The sequence below is a fragment of the Heterodontus francisci genome, chromosome 9 (assembly GCF_036365525.1).
Source record: "Heterodontus francisci isolate sHetFra1 chromosome 9, sHetFra1.hap1, whole genome shotgun sequence".
NCBI classification, from domain to species: Eukaryota; Metazoa; Chordata; class Chondrichthyes; order Heterodontiformes; family Heterodontidae; genus Heterodontus; species Heterodontus francisci.
In genome coordinates, this window is record NC_090379.1 from 39,278,583 (window position 1) to 39,303,797 (window position 25,215).

Below are 25,215 nucleotides of genomic sequence, written 5' to 3' on the forward strand. Positions count from 1 at the left end.
GTGGAGTGAGAAAAAGAATATAACTAGTGCCACCGGGGGGCCCCTCCATGGGCCACAGAGTGCAATATTAGTAGGCACTCACCCGAGCATGCAGGGAGATGGTCTGGGTTTACCAGTGAATGTCTCTACGCAGAGGAGGGCAGTGGGAAGAGGCCCTTAATTGACCACTTATGTGGCACAATTGGCTTCTGGGCGGGAAGGTCGTCCTTCACCTTCCCTGTTGCCGGCAGAGTGGCATGGCAGCTGGAAGGCGACGAGTACTCCACCACCCCCGCTGCCTTTCCTCACCATTTTACTATCCCCCACCCCCCCCCCCCCACCGCACCTCCTATCTTGCTCCAGCAGGCCCCATAAAATTCAACCCAAGTAGCCTGTAAAAGCAAAAGGATATAGATAGTTTAAGTGATTGATTGTGCAAGATGGTGGCAGCTGGAGTATAATGTGGGGAAATGTAAGTTTATTCATTTTGGTAGGAAGGATAGAAAAAACAGAATATTTTTAAAAGGTGTTTAGAGAGATTTGGGTGTCCTTGGACACAAAACAGAAAGTTAGCATGGAGGTACAACCAGCGATTCAGAAGGCAGATGGTATGTTGGCCTTTATTGCAAGGTAATTGGAGTACAAGAGTAAGAAAGCCTTGTTGCAATTGTTCAGCACTTTGGTACCATATTTGGAGTACTGTATACTGTTTTGGTCTACCTACCTACATTCTGAGAAGGTGACAGCGTAGATACTGAGAGGCTGTTTCCGCTGGTGGGAGAGCCTAGAACTAGGGGGCATGATCTCAATATAAGGGGTTGGCCATTTAAGACTGAGATGAGAAATTTCTTCTTCACTTAGAGTTGTGGATCTTTTTGGAATTCTCTACCCCAGAGGGCTGTGGATGCTCCGATATTGGGTATATTCAAGGCTGAGGTTGATTAGATTTCTGGACTCTTGAGGGAATCAAGAGACATGGGGGTCGCCGGGAAAGTGGAGTTGAAATCCCACATCAGCCATTATCTTATTGAATGGCGCAGCAGGCTTGAGGGGCCATATGACTTCCTCCCCATATTTCTTATGTTCTTATGATACCACAGTACTGAGAGAGTGCTGAGTTGCCGGAGCTACCATCTTTCAGATAAGACTTTAAACCAAGACCACAGCCGCCCTTACAATTTTAGGTAAAAGATCCCATAGAACTGTTTCAAAGAAGAGCAGTGGAATTCCCCCCGACCCAGTGTCAATATTTATCCCTCAACCAACATCACTAAAAACCAAATTATCTGGTCGTTATCACATTGTTGCTTGTGGAAGCTTGCTGTCAAAAACTGACTGCCACATTTCCTACATTACAACAGTGACTGCACCTCAGTCCTGAGGTCATGGAAGGTGCTATATAAATGCAAGTCTTTCTTTGTTCCTTCTTTTGACTTAAAGGCACGAATGCTATTAACTGATGTCCTAATGCACTGTGTCACAGAATGCTATGACATGTTCTCCTTTGTATTTCCAGTACTAGCTGTGATATCTCTGAGACATGCTTAGAGTGCAAACAAAAAACAAAGGGGGAAGAGATTTCAGCTGCATCATTTATATATTTTTCTACCAGCCATTTTGAGTCTAGGAACAGATTGCATGCCTACATTTGTGAATACTGCAGGGCATTAGGGTATCCTTATGGAGTAAGATCAAATATTCTGCAGTAACGGTGAGGAAAAAGATCCCATCGTCCTTTTAATGTACAAACATGATTCAAATTAAGTGCCTTCTAAGCAACCGGATGCCATAGTCTCTCAATTAGTAGGATTTCAACTAGAAGAGTGTAATGCAATTTCCAATGTCAAATGATTTGATATTAGCACTTTCACTGAAAACTGTGCTTTGTGATCTAAGCTGTTCATTTCATGAGAGAGATAACTAAACAGCAGTTTTGATGGTATTTGTGGATTTGGACCACATTTCATCTCCCTGTTTGAGGGAGATCATCCAATTAAATTATAACTCTGGAAATGAGACATTTAAAAATCCCCCAAAAAATATTCTCAAGACTATTTGTAATGTTGCATTTGATGTATAAAAAGCTGTCTTGCTAATTTTTTGTTGAACTGCCTTGTTCTTGACATGAAATTCCAAATGCCTCACACTCTTATTCTTTTTCCAGAATGAGATTGCAATACTAGGTTTTACATTGTTACCAAAATTGAGGTACTCTTATTTCTTACAGATGATGAGTGCCCTGAAGTCTTTGAGAAACAGTGCAGCAAAGAAAAGAGCTAAACTGAGCAACAGTGCATCTGATGTTGAGAGTCCAGACTCAGCCCTTAAACTGGAACTTGGTGTGGATTCCACATCACGTACTTCATCGCCTTACACGAGCACTTACAGTGAAAGTGATGTTTACAGCCAGGAGTCTTTGAATTCTCCATCGCCTTGCAGCCCCTGTGGTAAGAAAATAATGTAAGTAGTAACATTGACAGTATTCAGTATTACTGAGTTCTCAATATCTGCATTGTGACTGTAATAATACAGATACACTGTCAAATTCATCCATTTTTTAGAGGGCTCACTTTTCTTTGTGTTCACGCAAGTTAATATCTAAAAGTTTGCATAGTATAATAAAAAGAATCCCACCAGTATCTTGTTGCTCTTTATTTTACCATTTCATTTCACTCTTCAAGCATGTCTATTCTTACTTTTTTTTGTTCTTCATGGTGATACAATTGACTCAACTTCAAATGCCACTAGTATTTTTTTTAATGTCAATAGCTTCTGCACTATGTTGACAAAAGATCAATGTATATGCTGCATTAATAAAGCTAATCAAATTCAAGGATAATTTTAAGTGTTTGTGCTTGTCTTGCCTTCCCTTTGTAACTTCTCATTTTCTCTTTATTTAATTTAACTTTAAATTTGCATTTTTAACTTAATTTGATCTACCTTATCTATTCTATTTTTTTGAAATTAGCTTTTGTATTGGGGAAACACCTGCCTGCCTGGTCTGTCTGCCTTTGTTTTCAGTTCACACACAAGTGCTCCAATATCAAGAGTAGCTTGAGTGCACTAATGTAAACATTTTGGGCTAAGATTTGCACTTTAAACACTATTTTAATTGGAAATTTAAATAATTAAACGCTTATATTCAGCCATCCCATTGAGACTACCCAGTACCCACATTAATGAATTTATCAGTTTTGCTGAAAAAGTTCAAGCATTTTTGTTTCCCCTGGTATTTGCCATTTATTCTGGCGGATCTTCAGAATAACCTGGAGTATTGTGTACAGTTTAGGTCTCCTCATCTAAGGAATGATATACTTGCCATAGAGGGAGTGCAGTGGAGGTTCACCAGACTAATCCACGGAATGGCGGGATTGTCTCGTGAGGAGAGATTGAGGAAACTGGGTCTGTATTCTCTAGAGTTTGGACGAATGAGAGGTGATCTCATTGAAACTTAGAGTTCTTGCAGGGCATTACAGGGTGAATATAGATAGGATGTTTCCTCTGGTTGGTGAGTCTAGTACCAGGGGACATAGTCTCAGAATAAGGGGTTGGCATTTTAAGACTGAGATGAGGAATTTCTTCACTCAGAGGGTGGTAAATCTTTGGAATTCTCTACCCCAGAGGGCAGTGGAAGCTCAATCATTGAGCATATTCAAGACAGAAATCGAAAGCTATCTGTATACTAATGACATCAAGAGATATGGGGATAGTGTAGGAAGGTGGCATTGAGGTAGATGATCAGCTATGATCTAACTGAATGGCGGAACAGGCTCGAGGGGCTGAATGGCTTACTCCTATGTTCTTAATTGATAATGTCAAAGAGTAAAGTAGGTCAATCTTTGATTTATCGAAATGTATCTAACTCCGAGGAGTTGCTGATGAGCAGGTAAACTCTACAACTTCTGGAACTTGATTGTACCCAGATGAGAAACTTAGTCTAGGGTTAATAGCTCTCCAGTGTGGAGGAACTGTTAGACTTTTTTTTTAAAAACCCTACTAATGGACTCGATGGGCTAATTGACTGCCTTCTATGTGTTATGACTGTATCAGCTGGATTTTGTTGTGTCAGCAGGGCTCCCATCGCCAGGCTGAAAAGGCGCAGGGTACCCCACCTCAGCCTTTCAGAGCCCCTCCAGCGCGATTTAACAGCACTCAGGCACTTCAATGCCTGATGCTAGGATCCCTGTCCCTTTAAAGATGGGGTTCCCTGCCTCTAAGAGCTGCCAGCCAATCACAGGGCCTGCAGCTGAGTAGTATCGGCAGCGCCGCTGGGAGCATGGCCACTGCTGGTATTTCAAGAGGCCTTGGACCTAGGCCCAGCACTGGAGCTCAGACCCAAGGTGAGTGAAGTAGGGTCGCCAGGGCCAGACTGGCAGGCCCCAATGGCGGGGGGTGGGGTGTTCTTGGTGGTTTCCTGGCCAAGGCCCTCCGTGGGTCACAGATTGTCCACAAAGGAGGGCCCCCGCCCCCACTAAGCTTGCAGGGAGGTCGCATCATTTTACTGGGCGACCTCCTCACAAGTGGAGGCATTTTCCCTCCCCCCCCCCCCCGCCCCACCCCCAGAAAAAGCTGGTTATATCTCAGTGGCAACAGAAAGAGGGCCTTAAGTGGCCAGTAATAGGCCACAAAGGCCTCAATTGGCCTCTGGGCGGAAAGGCTGTCATCGGTGCGATGGAAAGGCAACGGGCCCCCAGCCTCCTGTGCAATTCTATGGGTCTTCCCATGTCCAAACCCATCTCCGGGTGGCCCAGTAAATTCAGCCCAATGACTCTAAATTTGAGACTGCTTAGAGGTAAAGTATTCTTTTAAATTAAATAATTACAATGATATAAATTATATTTGTTTCTTCACAATAGAAAATGCTTAAGCTCACAGTATATTTGTCAATACAGGTTTGATTTAATTCCAGTAAGTTTTTTTTTCCCCTTAGGATTTTTCTTTGTCCTCTCCTAAAGGTGCTGACTCATGCTGGGATATATTTCTGTCAATATCCAGGCACCCAATGCCCATTCGTGCCCAAATGGGAAACATGACTGTTCTTATCAGATATCCATACATATTTGTTTTGCATCAGGACTAATTAGTTAGCAAGCAGGAATGGGCGATCTGGCTGAATTTCCCCCCTCCCACTTTCCCATGGGCACTGACACCAATTGTGTCAGCCCCTGCTGCCACTCCAGCTGAATTGAACTAATTTAACAGAAAACAGCAATCGAACCTGCACTGTCTTCCTAGTCTGAGTTTCAGTTCCAATTCACCAAACAGGTGGATGCTACAACATTCCCGTAATGGACCTTACTATGGTCTGCTCATCCAATCTTTCTATTGGTCTTTTGTTTTATTTTATTTTTGCTTTGTATCCCTGTTTTCATTTTATTTATTTTCCCTCTTGCTTTCTTAATTATTTTATAATCTTCTCAATCTCGAGCTCTGTGAAACTTCCTGACCAGTTCACTGTGAAAACCGTATAGCTGCTGTGGTAATGTGGTAATTATTTAAAGCTATGTTTAAATGATTTTAAACTAGCACCAGTCATTTTATTAGCTATTCGGTTTGACTAAATGCCTCTTTGTTATATATCTTAAAACTTTTGCATTATCTTTCAAACTCCTTGATGTACTGATTTATTGTGGTTTCAATAGGTCTGATGGTTGTTCACAATTAGGATCCAAACCACGTCATGGTCGAATACCATCGGGAAAGGCCAGGCCTTCTCCAGTGGAGTACAACCCCATTTCGGGTACCACCTTTTAAAATTCATTTTTTGTTTGCTTATGAAATTGCAAGGCAAGCCAGAGGTATGATATAGGTTTTATAATGTAATTATTGTACCATCTCATTCACTCAAAGTATGCTCGTAGGTAACTCAGAAAACTGCAGCACATTACAGTACATAGCATATATTGCTCCTTTAGTCACTTGCACACAGTCTTTAGAAACTTGAGGCCTGTGTTTAACCAACCTGTGAAAGATTTCTGTGTTTAGGTGTGTTGTTGATTAGCTTTTGACCCACAAGGTACAAACTCTGGCTTCTTAATCAAGATAGAAAGTTTATTAATTACAGCAAGGATATACAAGCAATACTTGACCAACAGCAGTAGTTATACAGCAGGATATAGGGTGCCCTCGGTCCTTGCCTTCCGAGCTGCTGTGGCATCATCATCTTTCTTGAGATTTTTTTCCCTCCAAAATATACTTTATTCATAAAAATCTGTTATTAAAAAAAAAATTACAAAACAGTTCAAAACAGCACCAAGTTGACATTCCAGAAAGTGCAAAAAAAGCAAAGTCATATTTGGTGTGTACAGCCTGAGGAGTTTTCCATGGGTCCAGCCCCTCGGTTCACTATGGCAGGAGGACCTTACTCAGTGGTCTTTCCCCATTGAGCCTTGGCGGCGGCTGCCCCAAGCTTTAGTGCATCCCTCAGCACATAGTCCTGGACCTTGGAATGTGCCAGTCTGCAACACTCTGTCGTGGACAACTCTTAGCGCTGGAAGACCAGCAAGTTTCGGGGAGACCAAAGAGCATCTTTCACCAAATTGATGGTCCTCCTGCAGCAGTTGATGTTTATCTTGGTGTGCGACCCTGGGAACAACCCGTAGAGCACAGACTCCTATGTTAGAGCTGCTTGGGATGAACCTCGACAAAAACCACTGCATCTCTTTCCACACCTGCTTTGCAAAGGCACATTCTAGAAGGAGGTGGGCAACAGTCTCTTACCCACCACGGCCACCTTGAGGGCAGCATGCGGAGGCGGTGAGATTCCAGGCATGCAGGAAGGATCTGATGGGGAGGGCCGTTCTCACCTCCAGCCAAGCTACGTCTTGGTGCTTACTTGAAAGTTCTGGTGATGAGGCATTCCACCAAATGACTTTGACAGTCTGCTCGGGGAGCCATCCGACAGGATCTACCATCTCCTTTTCCCTTAGAGCCTTGAGGACATTTCATGCAGACCACTGTCTGATGGGTTGGTGGTCAAAGGTGTTTTTCCGCACAAACTTTTCCACGAAGGTTAGGTAGTATGGCACAGTCCAACTGGATGGAGCATTCCGCGGCAATATGGCCAGACCCATCCTTCGGAATACCAGGGATAGATGGAAGCTCACGTAGTGACACTTGGTGTTTGTGTACTGGGGCTCTACGCACAGCTTGATACAGCCGCACACGAAGGTGGTCATCAGGATGAGGGCAACGTTGGGTACATTTTTTTTCCACCTTTATCCAGAGGTTTGAACATAGTGTCCCTCTGGACCCGGTCCATTTTGCCCCTCCAGATAAAGTGGAAAATGATTCGGGTGACCACCATAGCGCAGGAGTGGGGTATGGGCCAAACCTGCGCCACATACAGCAACAACATGATCACCTCGCACCTGATGACCATGTTCTCACCCACAATGGAGAGAGAACGCTGCTCCCACATGCTCAATTTATGGTGTACCATGGCTACTCGCTCATTCCAGGTTTTGGCACATTCCCTGGCCCTTCTGAACCATATCCCCAGCACCTTCAGGTAGTCTGACCTGACGGTGAAGGGGACAACGGATCGGTCGGCCCAGTTCCCAAAGAACTTACTTTGGCGCCCGAGACCGGTTCGAGCTGGTAACAGATGCTCATCAGTCTGCGAACGAGCAGCAGATCCGAGCGGAAGACGGCGACGTCGTCCATGTACAGGGAGGCTTTGACCTGAGTGCCTCTGCTGCCTAGGATTGCTGCTCTTATGCTCTCATCTTTCCTAATGGACTCAGCAAAAGGTTCGATACAGCAAACAAAACCAGAAAGAGAGGACACACCTGTCTGACTCCAGATTTCATCGGGAAACTTTCTGATTCCCACCCATTGATTTGAGACTGTACTGCTGATGTTTGTGTAGAGCAGTTTGATCCAATTGTGGATTCCCTCCCCAAACCCCATTTTGTAGAACATTTCTATTGTGTATGTGTGTGATATCCTGTCAAAGGCCTTCTACTGGTCCAAGCTGATGGGGCAGGTATCCACCCGCACCTCCCCCCCCCCCACATCCCGTACATAGGCGATCATATCCCCGAGTAGCGCGAGACTATCAGAGATCTTCCTGCCGGGAACAGTACAGGTTTGGTCAGGGTGAATCTCCAACTCCAACTCCAGAGCAGACTTGACCCGACTGGCAATGACGTTGGACAGAATCTTGTAGTATACATTAAGCAGTGAGATGGGCCACCAATTTCTAATTTCCGTCTTTTTCCCCCTTCCGCTTGTTGATGAGGGTGATGATCCCTTTCCTCCATGGATTCTGACATGCTGCCAGCCAGAAGCGTACTATCGTACACTTCCAGCAGGTCTGGGCAGATCCAGTCCCATGGAACCAAATACAACTCAACCAGTAAACCGTCGCTTCCGGGAGTTTTACTTGTCTCGAAGGACCTGACTGCCTTTGTCAGCTCGTCCAATGTTAGTGGTTTGTCCAGATTCTCCCGCATACGAATCTAAGATCTCAGTGATAGATGACAGGAAGGACTGGGAGGCCGTGCTGTCAGTGGGCTTCACGTCGTACAGCCCAGTATAAAAAGATTTGCTGATCCTTAGTATGTCAGACTGCGAAGAAGTTACCCAGCCATCCTCTTCCTTCAGGCTGCTGATCACAGAGCTCTCTCTCTATACCTTTTGGATGAAACGCGAGCACATCTCATCCTGCTCAATGGAGCAGACTGTGGACCAGAAGACTATCTTCGAGGGCTGGTGGCTGTTCACCTCTTGGACATCCTCATTGACCTCGACCCCCATCGACTGCAGCCGGAGCAGATTTTGCGTTCTTTTCTGGAGTCGGGACATTTCCCTCTGTCTCTCTCTTGCCCTCTGAACACCTTTGAGGATAAAGAACCTCTTGATGTTCGCCTTGATCGCTTCCCACCAGTGCACCAGAGACTCAGAGGGATTTCACGATTCTCCAACCTTTGCAATCCTTTTTGAGTTCCTCATTGTTCTCTGGGGTTAGCAGTGTAGCATTGAGCTTCCATGACCCCTGCCAACCCGCTGGTCTTCCTGTAAGTGACAGTCGGCTAGTAGGAGGCAGTGGTCAGAGAAGAACACTGACTTGACATTGGTGGATCTGACCGTGAAAGCACGGGACACTAACAGGAAATCAGTCCTCGGACGGGCAGACCAGTCCAGTCTTGACCAGGTGTATCTACACTGCGCTCCGTCTGCAGGTTTGCTGAAGACGTCGTGCAGCTTGGCATCTTTTACTGTTTCCATTAGAAATCTGGATGTAGCGTCCAGTTTGCTGTCATCACTGCCGGATCGTCCAGCTGCATCAATGATGCGGTTGAAGTCACCGCCAAGAATGACCAGCCTGGATGTTGCCAGCAGCAGTGGGAGCTACTGGAGGACGGTCAGTCGCTCGCGTTGATTAACCGGAGCAGAGTATGTTGCATCTGCTACAAGGAGGCGACCGCCCACCACCACCTTAACTTCAGAGATGGTGAAGTTGCCTCCCCGCAGCAGAATACCCAGGCTGGAGAAACAGAAATCATTTCCCCGGGACCGCTATCACGACCATTGCCTGTAAGTGCTGAGGTGCGGGATTTCACACTCTTGCAGAAACAGCAGGTCGGCTTTGACCTTGGCGAGGTAATCCAAGGTTGAAACGTATTGCTTAATGGATTTAACACTACGCAGGTTAATTGAAGCAATCTTTATAGCTATTTTAAAGTTGGGTGTTGCTTACCACACCAGGTGTCCTTGCTAGTCCTAGTCCTTGGGTATGTTTCTGCATCCCCATAGTGTACACAAGATGTTTCACATTCGTTGGGCTCAGAAACCCCTCCTGGTTACTCATTGGGGTTTTGTTCCCCTGGCGTGACATCAGTGGGGGGGTTCTTATAGGCAGCAAGGTTTGGGCTGCCCTCTGCTGGTGGTGTCTTTCCCCTCTCTCCCTCCTCGAAGACATCACTACTCCCAGCTTCCCGGAGCTGGATTGCACCAGACGCTTCGCTGCTCTCGGTCTCCCAGAGCTGGAGTGCGCTGGACATCTCAGTGGTTTTGGTGCTTTGGAGTTGGGGTGTGCTGGGCCCATCACAGCTTCCAGTGCCCTGGAGCTGAGGGTTTTGCTCTTCCAGTTCTTTTGAGTTCTGCCACTTCTTTTGCAGGTGCTGTCTTTCCGGCCCTTCCTCGTCCAAAGAGGAGGGGCTGCTGTAGTCTGTCTCCGATGGTAGCCTCCTCTTGCCACTGGTTTGGATGGTGACCTGTCATTTTTTTTTGGAGGCTTCTTCTTTGTGGTTTTCCTTTTTACCACTTGCCACTGACCAGTTTGTCCATCTGTTGCCTCCTCCTCCATTGATTCTGTCTGTAGAGGAGGAGTTTCCAGGCACAGGATAGATGTTGGGTTGCTGGATACAGCTGCCTCCTCTTTTCTCCTCCTCCTCAGATAGACTTTCCTCGCTGCGGGGCGGATTGCTTGTCTCCCTCCCAGCACCAGACGTGTTCATCGTTCCTTCTCCCGGCTTTTCCTTTGATCTTGTCACCTGTGCATAACTGAGGCAGCATTTGGGGCAGGTTTTGCAGAGGTGGCCTGCCCTACCGCACAGGTTGCAGCACTTCTCTGTTTACAGTCCTTGGTCTGATAGCCTTCCTTCTTGCAGTTCTTGCTGATGACTGTGCTTCAGTTGGCCATCATATGACCAGATTTGTCACAGGTCCGACAAACTCTGGGCTGCCCTGCATAGACCAAGAAGCCTCGACTTACTCTGATAGTGAAGCTGGAGGGAGGATGGTTGATGGTTCCAGTGGCATCGACCTGCAAGGTGATCTTGACTTGCTGTTTGCTGGTCCAAATCCCAAATGGCTCCTGGACATCAGTGCTGCTGCCAGCCCCCTCGGCGAGGAAGCTGAGTACATCCAGCACAGGAACATGGGGGTTATAGAGGTGGATTGTCACCACCCGGCCACGTTGCAACGGCAGCGTGAAGATTGGCTCCACTGTGGGGATCGACAGCGGAGTCTGATTTACCCCTCTCCTTGAACACCTTCAGGAACGATGCATCCCGCCACATTCTTGAACGTTCCATCAAAATATCCACTGCTAGGCAAGTGCTGCAAGCAGATGATGTCTGCAGCTTGGAATCCACAGCAATTTATAAGGATTTTCCTTTCTTTTAATAAAGAAGGTATGGTCAGTGGGTGCATCTCCTTCATTATCCATCACCACCACAATGCATCCCTGTGGTTGTCTTCTGATCTGCAATGTGTGAAAGTAAAAGATGCTAACGAAGGAAGGATCATAATAAACTTGTGAATATGTTGCACTATTGCTGTCGAATACTAAATGGTATTTATAAGAAAGGAGTAAAGACCCTAAGTGAAAAGAGGGAGTGAAAATAGTTTTAAAATGATCTCACTAATAGCTTTTTTTAAAAAATAACAGGAGTAACTTTCCGTGATAGAGCAACCTCTGACGTGAGTATTGTTGGTCAACGCATGACTTATGGAAATGGAGTCCCAGATTCCGAAGAGGAGAAACAAAATGAAGTGTCTCACTCTAGCTCTCTCTCTAAATTTCAATCCAAAGAGCAGCAAAAAAATATAACTAGTAATAAATCCACAAGAGGTCAGTATAGTTATTCATAGTAGATCTATATGAAAAATATCTTGTACATAATTTGTCATGAACATTATTGATAAATATCTCATCACTTAGCTATATATAGTGCAAATAGTGTTTTATTTGCTAAATGGCTATCTGTAATTGTAATGGTTAATGAACCCTTTTTATACATGATTATTACAACTAAATATGACAATAGTCTTTGCTTTAACAATACAACCCTTATTCATGATATTGCTGTTGAGTGTGTGCATTTTGAATTTTGTGAACAGTAGAAAAATTTGTCTAAAACCCATCTTAAACTGTCGTTATGTAATGAGGTGTTATATGTGGAACCAATCATACAGTGACATCCCGAATTAATAGTGTATTACCTAAGTAATTGTTGCCCTTTTTGTATATCTGTTTTCAAACTTAGTGAGATTTCTATTGCTAAGGCATTCTTTGTGACTATAAGCTGTGTTGTGATCACATCAAGTCAAAATTGCACAATTGTATGAAAAATTTGTGTTCTGAATATTTGTATATTCTTTCTTTTGGGCCTCCTTATCTCGAGAGACAATGGATACGCGCCTGGAGGTGGTCAGTGGTTTGTGAAGCAGCGCCTGGAGTGGCTATAAAGGCCAATTCTGGAGTGACAGGCTCTTCCACAGGTGCTGCAGAGAAATTTGTTTGTTGGGGCTGTTGCACAGTTGGCTCTCCCCTTGCGCCTCTGTCTTTTTTCCTGCCAACTACTAAGTCTCTTCGACTCGCCACAATTTAGCCCTGTCTTTATGGCTGCCCGCCAGCTCTGGCGAATGCTGGCAACTGACTCCCACGACTTGTGATCAATGTCACACGATTTCATGTCGCGTTTGCAGACGTCTTTATAACGGAGACATGGACGGCCGGTGGGTCTGATACCAGTGGCGAGCTCGCTGTACAATGTGTCTTTGGGGATCCTGCCATCTTCCATGCGGCTCACATGGCCAAGCCATCTCAAGCGCCGCTGACTCAGTAGTGTGTATAAGCTGGGGATGTTGGCCGCTTCAAGGACTTCTGTGTTGGAGATATAGTCCTGCCACCTGATGCCAAGTATTCTCCGAAGGCAGCGAAGATGGAATGAATTGAGACGTCGCTCTTGGCTGGCATACGTTGTCCAGGCCTCGCTGCCGTAGAGCAAGGTACTGAGGACACAGGCCTGATACACTCGGACTTTTGTGTTCCGTGTCAGTGCGCCATTTTCCCACACTCTCTTGGCCAGTCTGAACATAGCAGTGGAAGCCTTACCCATGCGCTTGTTGATTTCTGCATCTAGAGACAGGTTTCTGGTGATAGTTGAGCCTAGGTAGGTGAACTCTTGAACCACTTCCAGAGCGTGGTCGCCAATATTGATGGATGGAGCATTTCTGACATCCTGCCCCATGATGTTCGTTTTCTTGAGGCTGATGGTTAGGCCAAATTCATTGCAGGCAGACGCAAACCTGTCGATGAGACTCTGCAGGCATTCTTCAGTGTGAGATGTTAAAGCAGCATCGTCAGCAAAGAGGAGTTCTCTGATGAGGACTTTCCGTACTTTGGACTTCGCTCTTAGACGGGCAAGGTTGAACAACCTGCCCCCTGATCTTGTGTGGAGGAAAATTCCTTCTTCAGAGGATTTGAACGCATGTGAAAGCAGCAGGGAGAAGAAAATCCCAAAAAGTGTGGGTGCGAGAACACAGCCCTGTTTCACACCACTCAGGATAGGAAAGGGCTCTGATGAGGAGCCACCATGTTGAATTGTGCCTTTCATATTGTCATGGAATGAGGTGATGATACTTAGTAGCTTTGGTGGACATCCGATCTTTTCTAGTAGTCTGAAGAGACCACGTCTGCTGACGAGGTCAAAGGCTTTGGTGAGATCAATGAAAGCAATGTAGAGGGGCATCTGTTGTTCACGGCATTTCTCCTGTATCTGACGAAGGGAGAACAGCATGTCAATAGTCGATCTCTCTGCACGAAAGCCACACTGTGCCTCAGGGTAGACGCGCTCGGCCAGCTTCTGGAGCCTGTTCAGAGCGACTCGAGCAAAGACTTTCCCCACTATGCTGAGCAGGGAGATTCCACGGTAGTTGTTGCAGTCACCGCGGTCACCTTTGTTTTTATAGAGGGTGATGATGTTGGCATCGCGCATGTCCTGGGGTACTGCTCCCTCGTCCCAGCACAGGCATAGCAGTTCATGTAGTGCTGAGAGTATAGCAGGCTTGGCACTCTTGATTATTTCAGGGGTAATGCTGTCCTTCCCAGGGGCTTTTCCGCTGGCTAGGGAATCAATGGCATCACTGAGTTCCGATTTGGTTGGCTGTATGTCCAGCTCATCCATGACTGGTAGAGGCTGGGCTGCATTGAGGGCAGTCTCAGTGACAGCATTCTCCCTGGAGTACAGTTCTAGGTAGTGCTCAACCCAGCGGTCCATCTATATATATTAGGATGCTGCAAATCACAGATGAAATTGTAAAGTAGATGAAACTAAATGGAATAAATAATGCAATTTATGGATGAATTCAATTCAGGAGAAGAAAATACAAATATTTCCCATTGAAAATGATTTAGAATCCTATATAAACATTGTAGATTGTGCAAAAAGTGCTACCTTGAACAAGAAGTCCTGCTAATTTATTTGAGAGGAATTGCAGCTGATTTTACAAAATTCAAGTTCAGCGATGGGCATGATTTGGATTACAATTTGTTTCATGATAAAACATCTGACTAAGAATAGTTGCTCAAAACTCCAATACTGTTGCTATAAAAGAAGTATTATATCAAGTTCTGCTTACTGTCACAAATTTAAATTCGTTTCATCTCAAAGAATTTAATATTTCTGAAAGTTGTCTTTACCCTTTTAAATCTGTAAATCTGAAAGTTTACCCCTTTTACTTATTGCAGCATTAGAAATTTCAGTTATGCGCAAGATATTCTTGAGTTCAGTGTCACCAGTCACTCCATAAGCAGATTGTAGATGATGTCTTCCTGCCAGAAATCTAGTCAGGCGATAATGTAGTCTGTATGGGAGCATTTTCTTTCATGGTGTGCACTTGATACTGTGATCTCAGATGTATGTCTCCTATCTTCTGGAAGGTAACCCAGTAAACTCTCCAGTGAGACAAAATCAGTTGTAAAGCAACAAACTGACTTATTTTACATGAAATACATGAGCAAACTGAATAGTATTTTAACGTCAAGTTTTACCTATTTCCTTTCACTTTTTGTAATATCAGAAATATTAAATTTACCCTCGACATGGGCCTATCTCGCTACACTGGTCAGTATCATTGACTGTCCAACTTTAGAAAAATAAATTCTCTACTCCTTTCAGTCTGACTATTTTATACTTATGTCTGCCGCAGACCATCTTTACAGAGAGAGCAAGGAGGGAAGCCAAAAACGTAACGTCCCGGTCCGCGCAAAGCAGGGGCGCTCGCCACTGGCCTCCTAGTAGGTCTCGCTGAGAGATCCTGTGATCTCTGGTGAGAATTTTACCTCTATCACTGTGCAATAGTACTGTAACTAATTGCAGCGTTCTTTACTGGGGATTCCCAAAGTGGAGCAGCAGTGATATCATCAGGCTGTCCAAGCAAATCCATTAATGGATTTTCACAGACACACAAACAGGAAACAAAAAGGACTAAAATCACTTTTAAAAATCTATATGGGCTGAAGGTGTAGAAAAATATTCTGAAAAACTTTTTTAAATTATTAAAAATATTTAGTTTAAAAAAAAACTCATCATTTAACAGCAATCCACAATTATAAAATTATTTTCTTAGGGCCCGTTCTGTTCATCAAATTTTATTAATCACATTGCTGATAAGAACCCAACTACACATGATTGAGCAAAGTGTAACTTATTAAGGGGTTTCAAGCGGCGATGTGGGAGCAGGAAAATTGAAAATTCTCACTGATTTCAGTGATTGCCAGATCTGGGGGAGGTTCACAGTCCAGGCTTAGTGACAGACCGCAACCTCCCGCTTACTGTACTGATCTTTGCATGACTGACATCCTGAAGTTGCAATCAATTTCAGAGGGGGAATGATGGCGAACACTGATGGTTCGCCATCAACCCCTTCCCCTGTTGCAAAATCTAGCCCAACAAATATCTGCCTCTTCCCCAGGACACTCTGTCAAGGGTTGGTTGGGTGAGCTACCAATCATAACTACCATATTAAATAAGGAGACGTCTTCCCCATCAAAGCCACCCCCCACGCCTCACCTCCACAGCCACTACTCCTAAATCTCCGTATGAGGAGAGCTGTGGCACCTGCATTATGTTGTTTAGCCAGAAACCCTCTGTCCTTCATGCTTACAGGTGCAAATAACTTTGAGATGGTGAGCGGTCCTCATCTGAAACTAATGGCTGTCACATTTCTATACAACACTGACTATACTTCATTGCTATGAAGTGCTTTGGAACATCCTACGGTTGTAAAAGGTACTAAATAAGTGCAAGTTATTTTTTTAACCAACTAATAACTGTTTTAGGACTGACAGGATCTACCCCCAGTACGCAGCAGATGAACAACCACGATATATGTTCTGGAAGTGGGTTCTCTGAGGACTCTGTTGTTATTGTAGGAAAAGGTAGGTTTATTGAGCAGTTGTTCGTTTTTCTTCATGTTTCCCCATACACCATAATGAAAAATTTCTGAATTCTATTCAATGAAAGTGCTGTATTCCATAGAATGTCAGAGCTAAACAATACTGTCCAGATTGTTGATGATTAAATGCTATAATTCTGTGAAAATTCTTCTATAGTTCATTCTTTGGTACGGGATTATTTTTGTTTTGCTATTTATAAATCAGTAAATTTGGAAATTAGTTGGTGTATTGACATGCATTTTTGCAAATAAGATAGCATTTTGCCAATTTTTTTTTTTGCTTCCTTCCCATAAGGAGTCTTTGGAAGTCCCCAGTCAGTTCCATTAACATACAGCCAAGCCATTATCCCGTCTCTTGACAATGGGGATGATACGTGTGATCTCAGGAAAACAATGGATCCTCCTTCAGGAATCTACGGAAGGGCTGTACATCAGAGTAGTCAAACTGGCTTTGATGCTTCAGAGAATGATCGAGAGGTAATGCTACTATAGCGATTGACAAATAGGAGGTTATCCTGTTTAGAACAAAAGGGCTGGATGCAAGCAAAGTATTACAATATTATGATGTTAGGAAGTGAACACTTCTGATCTGTTCATGCACAGTAATGCACTTCACGGTTTTTAAACTATAATACAGAATATATAATACTGGAACCTTTATTCCTGCACTTGTCAAGAATTCTCAGTTTAGATTTGATGCAGAGCTAAATTACCTCGTTATGACACATTAATGTCATTAACCTCAATCTCAGCAGTCATTCTGTATGCGATAACTTTGTGGCTTTGTTATTTAAAATTCAGTTTGAATCAACTTGTGAATTTTATGTTGTAGAATCATGTTCACAGGGAACTTATTGAGACTAAAACAGTAATATAATCAGAGTGAGAAAACTTTCATCCCATCAGTGTTTGATGGATTCAAATCCAGCCATTCAGCTGTATTCAAGAAGGCGGCTCACCACCACCTTTTCAAGGGCAGGTAGCATAGGCAATAAATGCTGGCCTTGCCAGCGGTGTCCACATCCTGTGAATGTATTTTTAAAAAGAGTTGACACATAATTCACAATACATGATATTGAGCCACATTTTGCTGTCAAAGTAAAGGTGATGTTCATGGCATTTGCCTTTATGCGCAAATGGTAAAGGAACTTCAGGTGAGGGACAGATGCATGATTAAACACAGCTATCCAAAAGTTGTTGTCTGAGTTCCTTCATGGAAAACAGCATCTCACTCTCTACCTCGCCACTGAAATGCATTGAATGATAAGTTGCTGTATTTTGCAGTAGATTTGAGCTAAGCTACCCAAAGAAAGTGAAGTCTTATCACTTCAAGACAAAGCACCCTTTTATTAAAGGTTTGATTTTTCCTTCCTGTTTTTCTCAATCCAATTTTTCTTTCCCTGTATTTATTTTCATTTTCTGTACCTGATTTGACATTGAATGCACCCACTCTAGTTTACACCTCCTTCTCGGGATTACTCCCAGTGCCACATGCTAGTGAGCATAAGAATAGGAGATTAAGCAATTTAGCACGTGGCTGGAGAATTGGTGCAGGAGAGAGGGCATCAGGTTTCTGAGGCATTGGGATCGGTTCTGGGGTAGGTGGGACCTGTACAAGATGGACAAGATAATCTTAGCAAGACTGGGATGAACATCCTTGCAGGGAGATTTGCTAGTGCTGTTTGGGAGGGTTTAAACTAAACTGTCAAGGGGTTGGGAACCTAAGAGAAAGCTCAGATTAGAGGGAAGCAAAACTGGTAACAGGAAGTAGTAAGCGAAATTGGAAGGCAGACGAGACGAAAGCAAACGTCAAATAGGATCGGAATGTGGAATAAGACAAAGTTAAGGGCACTTTATCTGAATGCAGGCAGCATTCGCAACAAGATAGATGATTTGAAGGCACAAAAATAGAGGTAAATGGGTATGAATTAATTGACATTACGGAAACGTGGTTACAGGGTGACCAGGACAGGGATATTTGTCATTTAGGAGGGATAGGTGGAGGGGAAAAGGAAGTGGGGTAACGCTGTTAATAAGGGACAAGATCAGTACATTAGTGAGGGGATCTTGGATTGAATGAACAAGATGTAGAATTGGTTTGGGTGGAGCTACGAAACAGCAGGGGTCAGCAAACATTGGTGGGAGTTGTTTACAGGCCACCAAACTGTAGTGGTAATGTTGGGCATGGGATAAATCAGTAAATTAGAGCTGCATGTAGCATGGGCAATAATGGGCAACTTCAATTTACGTGTAGATTGGGTAAACCTAATTAAGACTAATTTTGTGGAGGATGAATTCCGGGAGTGTGTACCAGATGAGTTTCTGGAGCAGTATACTGAAGAACCAACTAGGGATCGGGCTATTTTAGATTTAGTATTATGTAATGAGAAAGGGCTAATTAATAACCTGGAGCCATTAAAGGAGTAAAGGAGCCATTAGGAAATAGTGACCACAATACGATGGAATTCAATGTTATGTTTGAAAGAGATATAGTCCATTCTGAAACTAGGGTCTTAAATCCGAACAAAGGAAACTATAAAGGTATGAGGGGCAAGTTGGCTATGGTGGATTGGGAAAATACATTCAGATTTCATGGTGGACAGGCAATGGCTAGTATTTAAAGAAGTATTGCATGGTTTACAACAGCTATACATTCCTGTAAGACACACAAACCCAACAGGAAAGGTGAACCAACTGTGGCGAACAAAAGTTAAGGATTGCATTAGATCAAAGGAAGTAGCTTATGAGGTCACCAGAAAAAGTGGTAAGCCAAGGATTGGGAGCAATTTAAATTCCAAAGCAGGCCCAAGAAACTGATAAAAGGAAAAGAGATTATGAATGTAAGCTTGCTAGAAACAAAAAGGCGGACTGTAAAAGCTTCTTTAGGTGTGTGAAAAGGAAACTATTAGCAAGGACGAATGTGGATCCATTGCAGGCAGAGACAGGAGAGTTTGTGGTGGAGAATGAGGAAATGGCAGAGACTAAACAATTACTTTGCGCCTGTCTTCACAGTGGAAGACACAGAAAATCTCCCAGAAATACTAGAGAACCAAGGGACTTGTAAAAATGAGGAACTGAAAGTAACTAGTATCAATAAAGAGGTAGTACTCGAAAAATTAATTGGATTGCAAGTTGATAAATCCCCTGCACCAGATGAGCTACATTCCATTGACGGAGGTGGCTATAGAGATAGTGGATGCATTGGTGGTTATATTTCAAAATTCTATAGATTCTGGAAGGGTTCCTGCAGACTGAAAAGTAGCAAATGTAACCCCATTATTTAAGAAGGGAGAGAGAGAAAACGGAGAACTAAAGACCTGCTTGTTTGAAGTCAGTAGTAGGGAAAATGTTAGAAACTGTTATAAAAGATGAGATAACTGGACACTTGGAAAATAATATGATTGTACAGAGTCAACATGGATTTGTGAAAGGGAAATCATATTTGACAAACCTCTTGGAGTTTTTTGAGGATGTTACTTGTGGCATAGATAAAGGAGAACCAGTGGATGTGGTGTATTTGGATTTTCAGAAGGCTTTTGTTAAGGTCCCACACAGGAGGTTAGTAAACAAAATTAGAGCCCATAGGATTGAGGGTAATATAATGCCATGGATTGAGAATTGGTTAACAGACAAACAGAGAGTGGGAATAAATGGGTCATTCTCAGGATGGCAGGCTGTTACTAGTGGGGTACTGCAAGGATCAGTGCTTGGGCCACAGCTGTTAACAATCTATATAAATGATTTGGATATGGGGACCAATTGTATTATTTCCAAATTTATTGACAAAACTAGGAGGGAATGTAAGTTGTGAGGAGGATGCAAGGTGGCTTCAAGGGGATTTAGACAAGCTAAGTGAATGGGCAAGAACATGGCAGATGGCATATAATGTGAATAAGTGTGAAGTGATCCACTTTGGTAGAAAAAACAGAGGCAGAGTATTTCTTAAACACTCCTGACTCCTAACAATGCAGCGGCCCGTTGACGTCATCAGAGTGTGCCAAGTTGCACATGTGCAGCTACATCTTGCCAGGACTAAGTGGCACATGCGTGGGATGACGTCATTGCACAGCGCCAACATCATCGCGTATCCATGCCTGGTCCATCTTCGCGCATGCAAGATAAAGTATCATCAGGTATCCAGCCCCCCCCCACTTGGCTGGAGGAAGCGGCTGAATGGGAGACTGAGGCTAGAGCTTTCTCCCCTCGGCAACTCGCTCCAGGCCTCGACACTTTTTTTTTTCTCCCACCCCCACCCCACCCACCCTCCCCTCAGCCACTCGCTCCATATCTCCCTGCTGTTCCCCACCACTCCCCCAGCTGATTGTTCCTCGATTCACACCACTCCACTCTCTGGCCGCTCACCCCCCGCTTCTCTTTCCAGCGCCAGCCGCTAGCTGTAGACCGCGCTGCCTCCCTCCACTTGGCCACTCGCTCCTATGTTGCCCTGATACCCCTTGCGGTCCGCCTTTTCTTCGGGCGGCGCATGGAGACTGATCACACGTGGGAGTGAGTGGCCAAGAGGAGGGAAGCGGTGCGACCTGGAGCTAGTGGGTGGGGTGGTGGGGGAGAAGCGGGGAGGGAGCGAGTGAGCGGGGTGGCACAAGCAGGGAACAGTCGGCCAGGGTAGTGAGGGAGAGCAGCAAGATCTAGAGAGTGTGGCGGGGGGGGGGGGTGGAGGCTGTTGGGGGAGGAAGTGGCCGGTGGGGAGGAGGGGTTGAAAGCAAGTTGCTGAAGGGGGAGAGTGGCCAGTGGGAGCTAGTAGTTGCGTTCAGGTGCAATCAGTCATATAAACAAATCGCAATAACAAATTGGCAGAATATTTTATACTCTGCCCAACTTTCTTTTCCATCGATCGGGGTGCCAATTCACTAACTTTCAATGGAAATTCAATCATAAAATTCCTTTTGTACTTAATAGGATTACTGGAATATTAAATGGATGAGGATTACAGTTCGTATCCTATATATACATAGCATATTACTGGGCTTCCATCCAACTTAATGTAAGGTTAGTTTGCTAGAACGATCTAGCCATAAGCACTTCCTGTGATAAATTGGTAGTGCATCTTTAATCCTGGCAGCTGCCTTAACGTCGTAGACACTGACACGATGGTATGTTGCATCCCTGGTTCTCTGGTCAAGGATGTCTCTGAGCGGCAACAGGGCATTCTGAGGAGGGAGGGCGAGCAGCCAGTTGTCGTGGTACATATTGGTACCAACGACATAGGTTAAAAAAAAAAGAGATGAAGTCCTACAAGCTGAATATAGGGAGTTGGGATGTAAATTTAGAAAGTAGGACCTCAAAGGTAGTAATCTCAGGATAACTACCAGTGCCATGTGCTAGTGAGAGCAGAAATAGGATATATCAGATGAATACGTGGCTGGAGAAATGGTGTAGTGGGGAGGGATTCAGATTCCTGGACATTGGGACCAGTTCTGGGGAAGATGGGATCAGTACAAGCTGGATGGATTGCATCTGGGCAGGACCAGGACCAATTTCCTTGGGGGAAATTTCAGTTGAAACAGTGAACTGATATAGTGGATATAAAAACATTTCTCTCTCAACACCTTCTTTGGCCTCCTTATCTCGCGAGACAATGGGTAAGCGCCTGGAGGTGGTCAGTGGTGTGTGGGGCAGCGCCTGGAGTGGTTATAAAGGCCAATTCTAGAGTGACAGGCTCTTCTGCAGGTGCTGCAGAGAAATTTGTTTGTCAGGGCTGTTACACAGTTGGCTCTCTCCTTGCGCTTCTGTCTTTTTTCCTGCCAACTGCTAAGTCTCTGACTCGCCACACTTTAGCCCCACCTTTATGGCTGCTCGTCAGTTCTGGCGATCGCTGGCAGCTGACTCCCACGACTTGTGATCAATGTCACAAGACTTCATGTCGCGTTTGCAGACGTCTTTAAAGCGGAGACATGGATGGCCAGTGGGTCTGATACCAGTGGTGAGCTCGCTGTACAATATGTCCTTGGGGATCCTGCCATCTTCCATGCGGCTCACATGGCCAAGCCATCTCAAGCGCCGCTGACTCAGTAGTGTGTATAAGCTGGGGATGTTGGCCGCCTCGAGGACTTCTGTGTTGGAGATACGGTCCTGCCACCTGATTCCAAGTATTCTCCGGAGGCAGCGAAGATGGAATGAATTGAGACGTCGCTCTTGGCTGACGTACGTTGTCCAGGCCTCGCTGCCATAGAGCAAGGTACTGAGGACACAGGCTTGATACACTCGGACTTTTGTGTTCCGTGTCAGTGCGCCATTTTCCCACACTCTCTTGGCCAGTCTGGACATATCACTGGAAGCCTTTCCCGTGCGCTTGTTGATTTCTGCATCGAGAGACAGGTTACTGGTGATAGTTGAGCCTAGGTAGGTGAACTCTTGAACCACTTCCAGAGCGTGGTCGCTGATATTGATGGATGGAGCATTTCTGACGTCTTGTCCCATGATGTTCGTTTTCTTGAGGCTGATGGTTAGGTCAAATTCGTTGCAGGCAGCTGCAAACCTGTTGATGAGTCTCTGCAGACACTCTTCAGTGTGAGATGTTAAAGCAGCATCGTCAGCAAAGAGGAGTTCCCTGATGAGGACTTTCTGTTCCGTCCACCAACAACATAAAAGCTGCTCAGTCATCTTATTGCTGTTTGGAAACCTTGCTGTGCACAAAATAGCTGCTACATTTCTCCACCTAACAATAACTGAACTTCAAAGCAATTGATTGTACAAGAAGACTTTGCAACATTTCTGAGGCATTATGAGGTAAAGGCCTGCTCAAGTCTGCAAAAGAAAAACCTGACCCGAGCCCGACAAAACCACATCCGGCCCGAGTCCTTCCATTCATTCCTGCTCCCGACCCGACCCTTCCATTTTTCACTTTGTTGCTGATCTGCACAAGCTTAAAATATCTAACAAAACCACCTTTCTAGTCCAAAAATTAAATTAACAGTGGAGTCACTTACCTGTGATAGAGCGTGTCCGGCCCGGCCCGACCCGACCTGAACCCAACACATGTTGGGTTTGGGTCGGGTAGCAGGCCTTTATTATGAGGTACTATAAGTGTCAGCTGTGGCTCAGTGGGTAGCACTCTCGCCTCTGAATCAGAAGGTCACGGGTTCAAATCCCGCTCTGGAGACTTCAGCACATAATTCAGACACACGCATCGGTGCATTACTGAGGGAGTACTGCACTCTGCCCCCTCAGGTGGATATAAAAGAACCCACAGTCCTATTATCACATTGCTGTTTGTAGTACCTTGCTGTCCACAAATTGCTGCATTTTGTACATTGCAATGGTGACTACGCTTCAAAAAGTACTTAATTGGTTGTAAAGTGAATAGGGATGCCCTGAGGTTTTGAAAAATGCTATATAAATGCATATTCTTTCTTTAAAAGATCTCCATGTCAAAATCAGCTCGGGATAAAATGAAGCAAAGGAAACGAGAAGGAGTCCAACAGTATCATTCAGAGGAACAAGGAGACCATAATTCTCAAGATCATGTAAAGAAGGAAGAACAATTACATGAAAGACTAAGGAACATAAATCCAAACAAAACAGGAACTGAAAGTAAGATTTCTGTATCGATCAACTTCTGTTTGTCAATTGTGGCCATTTTTTCTCATTTTATTTAGGAAAGTCTTAAGAATATGTATTTAATCATTAGTTTGCAAGCACCTTCAGGGAATTCTCTGCTCCGTGCTGGCTAGTTTATTGAGAATTCAGCTTCTGCATTGTGACCAACAAACACTCTAATTTTCTTTTGGAGTGCGTGAATAATTTGTTGAAGCGAGGCCCCTTTACATTTTTTTGCACAGCTGAGTATGCGCGGTAACTTAAAGGGGCCAACTTGTAAGCAGCCTTTGTGGGGGCTTTAGGATTGCTACATGTGAACATTGATTGTGACATGAATATAAATCACCAGTGCTAAGTTAAACACCACTCAGGAGTAGTATTGCTGCAATTAACCTTGTATTTATAAATTAAACATTTAACAAAAACTATTTGAAATGATTTGGATCTCCCTATCTTCCCTTTTTTCCCTCGTCATCTTTCTCCTAACTCGGTATGTTATTTTGTGAGATCTTGGCCATGGTGGATTGACCTCTGTGCAACCTGTAGTGCTCTGCTCAGTGGGACTGCCCTCCCTTGGTTTCACTTTTACCAATGCGATCATAGACAAAGCGGGGGTAATTTTAACCCCAAATTCTATTTTTGACCGAGCCCAACTCATCTCCAGTTCTGGTTTTAACTGTGGATCTAGCATTAAAATATTTTAAAGAGGCTGTTTATCTCAAATTTAGCCAGAGTTTTTACTTCTGATAGAGGTATATAAAATTATGAGAGGCATAGATAGGGTAGATAGCCAGGGTGACTAAAACTGGAGGGCATAGATTTAAGGTGAGAGGGAGGAGGTTTAAAGGGGATCAAAGGGGTAAATTTTTCACACAAAGAATAGTGGGTATCTGGAATGAGCTGCCTGAGGAGGTGGTGGAGGCAGGAACAGTAGCAACATTTAAGAGACATCTGGACAGGTACTTGAATGAGCAAGGCATAGAGGGATATGGAATTAATGCAGGCAGGTGGGATTAGTATAGATAGGCATTATGGTCGGCATGGACGCGGTGGGCTGAAGGGCCTGTTTCTATGTTGTATGACTCTAATGCCTGCTGACCAAGTTTCCCAGAGCTTGGGAAACATGGCAGCTGAAGGGAGGCGAAAAGGGAAGATCTATCAGATAAGTGCCTTTAGAGTAATTCTTGTGGGCCAGGAGACGCAGGAGTGCTTCCTCCCGGCCCTCAAGCTTACCTGCTTCCCTCCCCACAATTGGACCCCGTTCATTTCATTCCCCTCCTAGCCTAATATACTCTCATTCCTTCCTGATGTCCTCTTCCTATCATGACCGCTCCTCAACCGCTGTTCAGTGTCATCTCCACCCTCCTCCCTTTGCACTGGGCACCCTGTCCAGTCTTCCTCTCCCCTCAATGTCCTCTTCTAGCTTCCCAACAGCATCTCTCCCTCCTTCCTCTGTTCTTCCTCTTTCTGCCTGCCAGGCAGCCAGTA

The 25,215-nt window shown here is 44.5% G+C and overlaps 1 protein-coding gene across 3 annotated transcripts in view; it reads left to right on the forward strand.

Moving 5' to 3' along the window:
• The window catches only part of LOC137373686 (TOG array regulator of axonemal microtubules protein 1), a 167,627-nt gene that overhangs the window by 66,781 nt on the left and 75,631 nt on the right, over positions 1-25,215 (forward strand). For all 3 annotated transcript variants that reach the window (XM_068038853.1, XM_068038854.1, XM_068038855.1), the window contains exons 6-11: positions 2,207-2,439; positions 5,622-5,719; positions 11,378-11,560; positions 16,055-16,153; positions 16,466-16,647; positions 23,550-23,721. In XM_068038853.1, the coding sequence (XP_067894954.1) occupies positions 2,207-2,439; positions 5,622-5,719; positions 11,378-11,560; positions 16,055-16,153; positions 16,466-16,647; positions 23,550-23,721 (967 nt within the window). The remainder of the gene's footprint in view (positions 1-2,206; positions 2,440-5,621; positions 5,720-11,377; positions 11,561-16,054; positions 16,154-16,465; positions 16,648-23,549; positions 23,722-25,215) is intronic.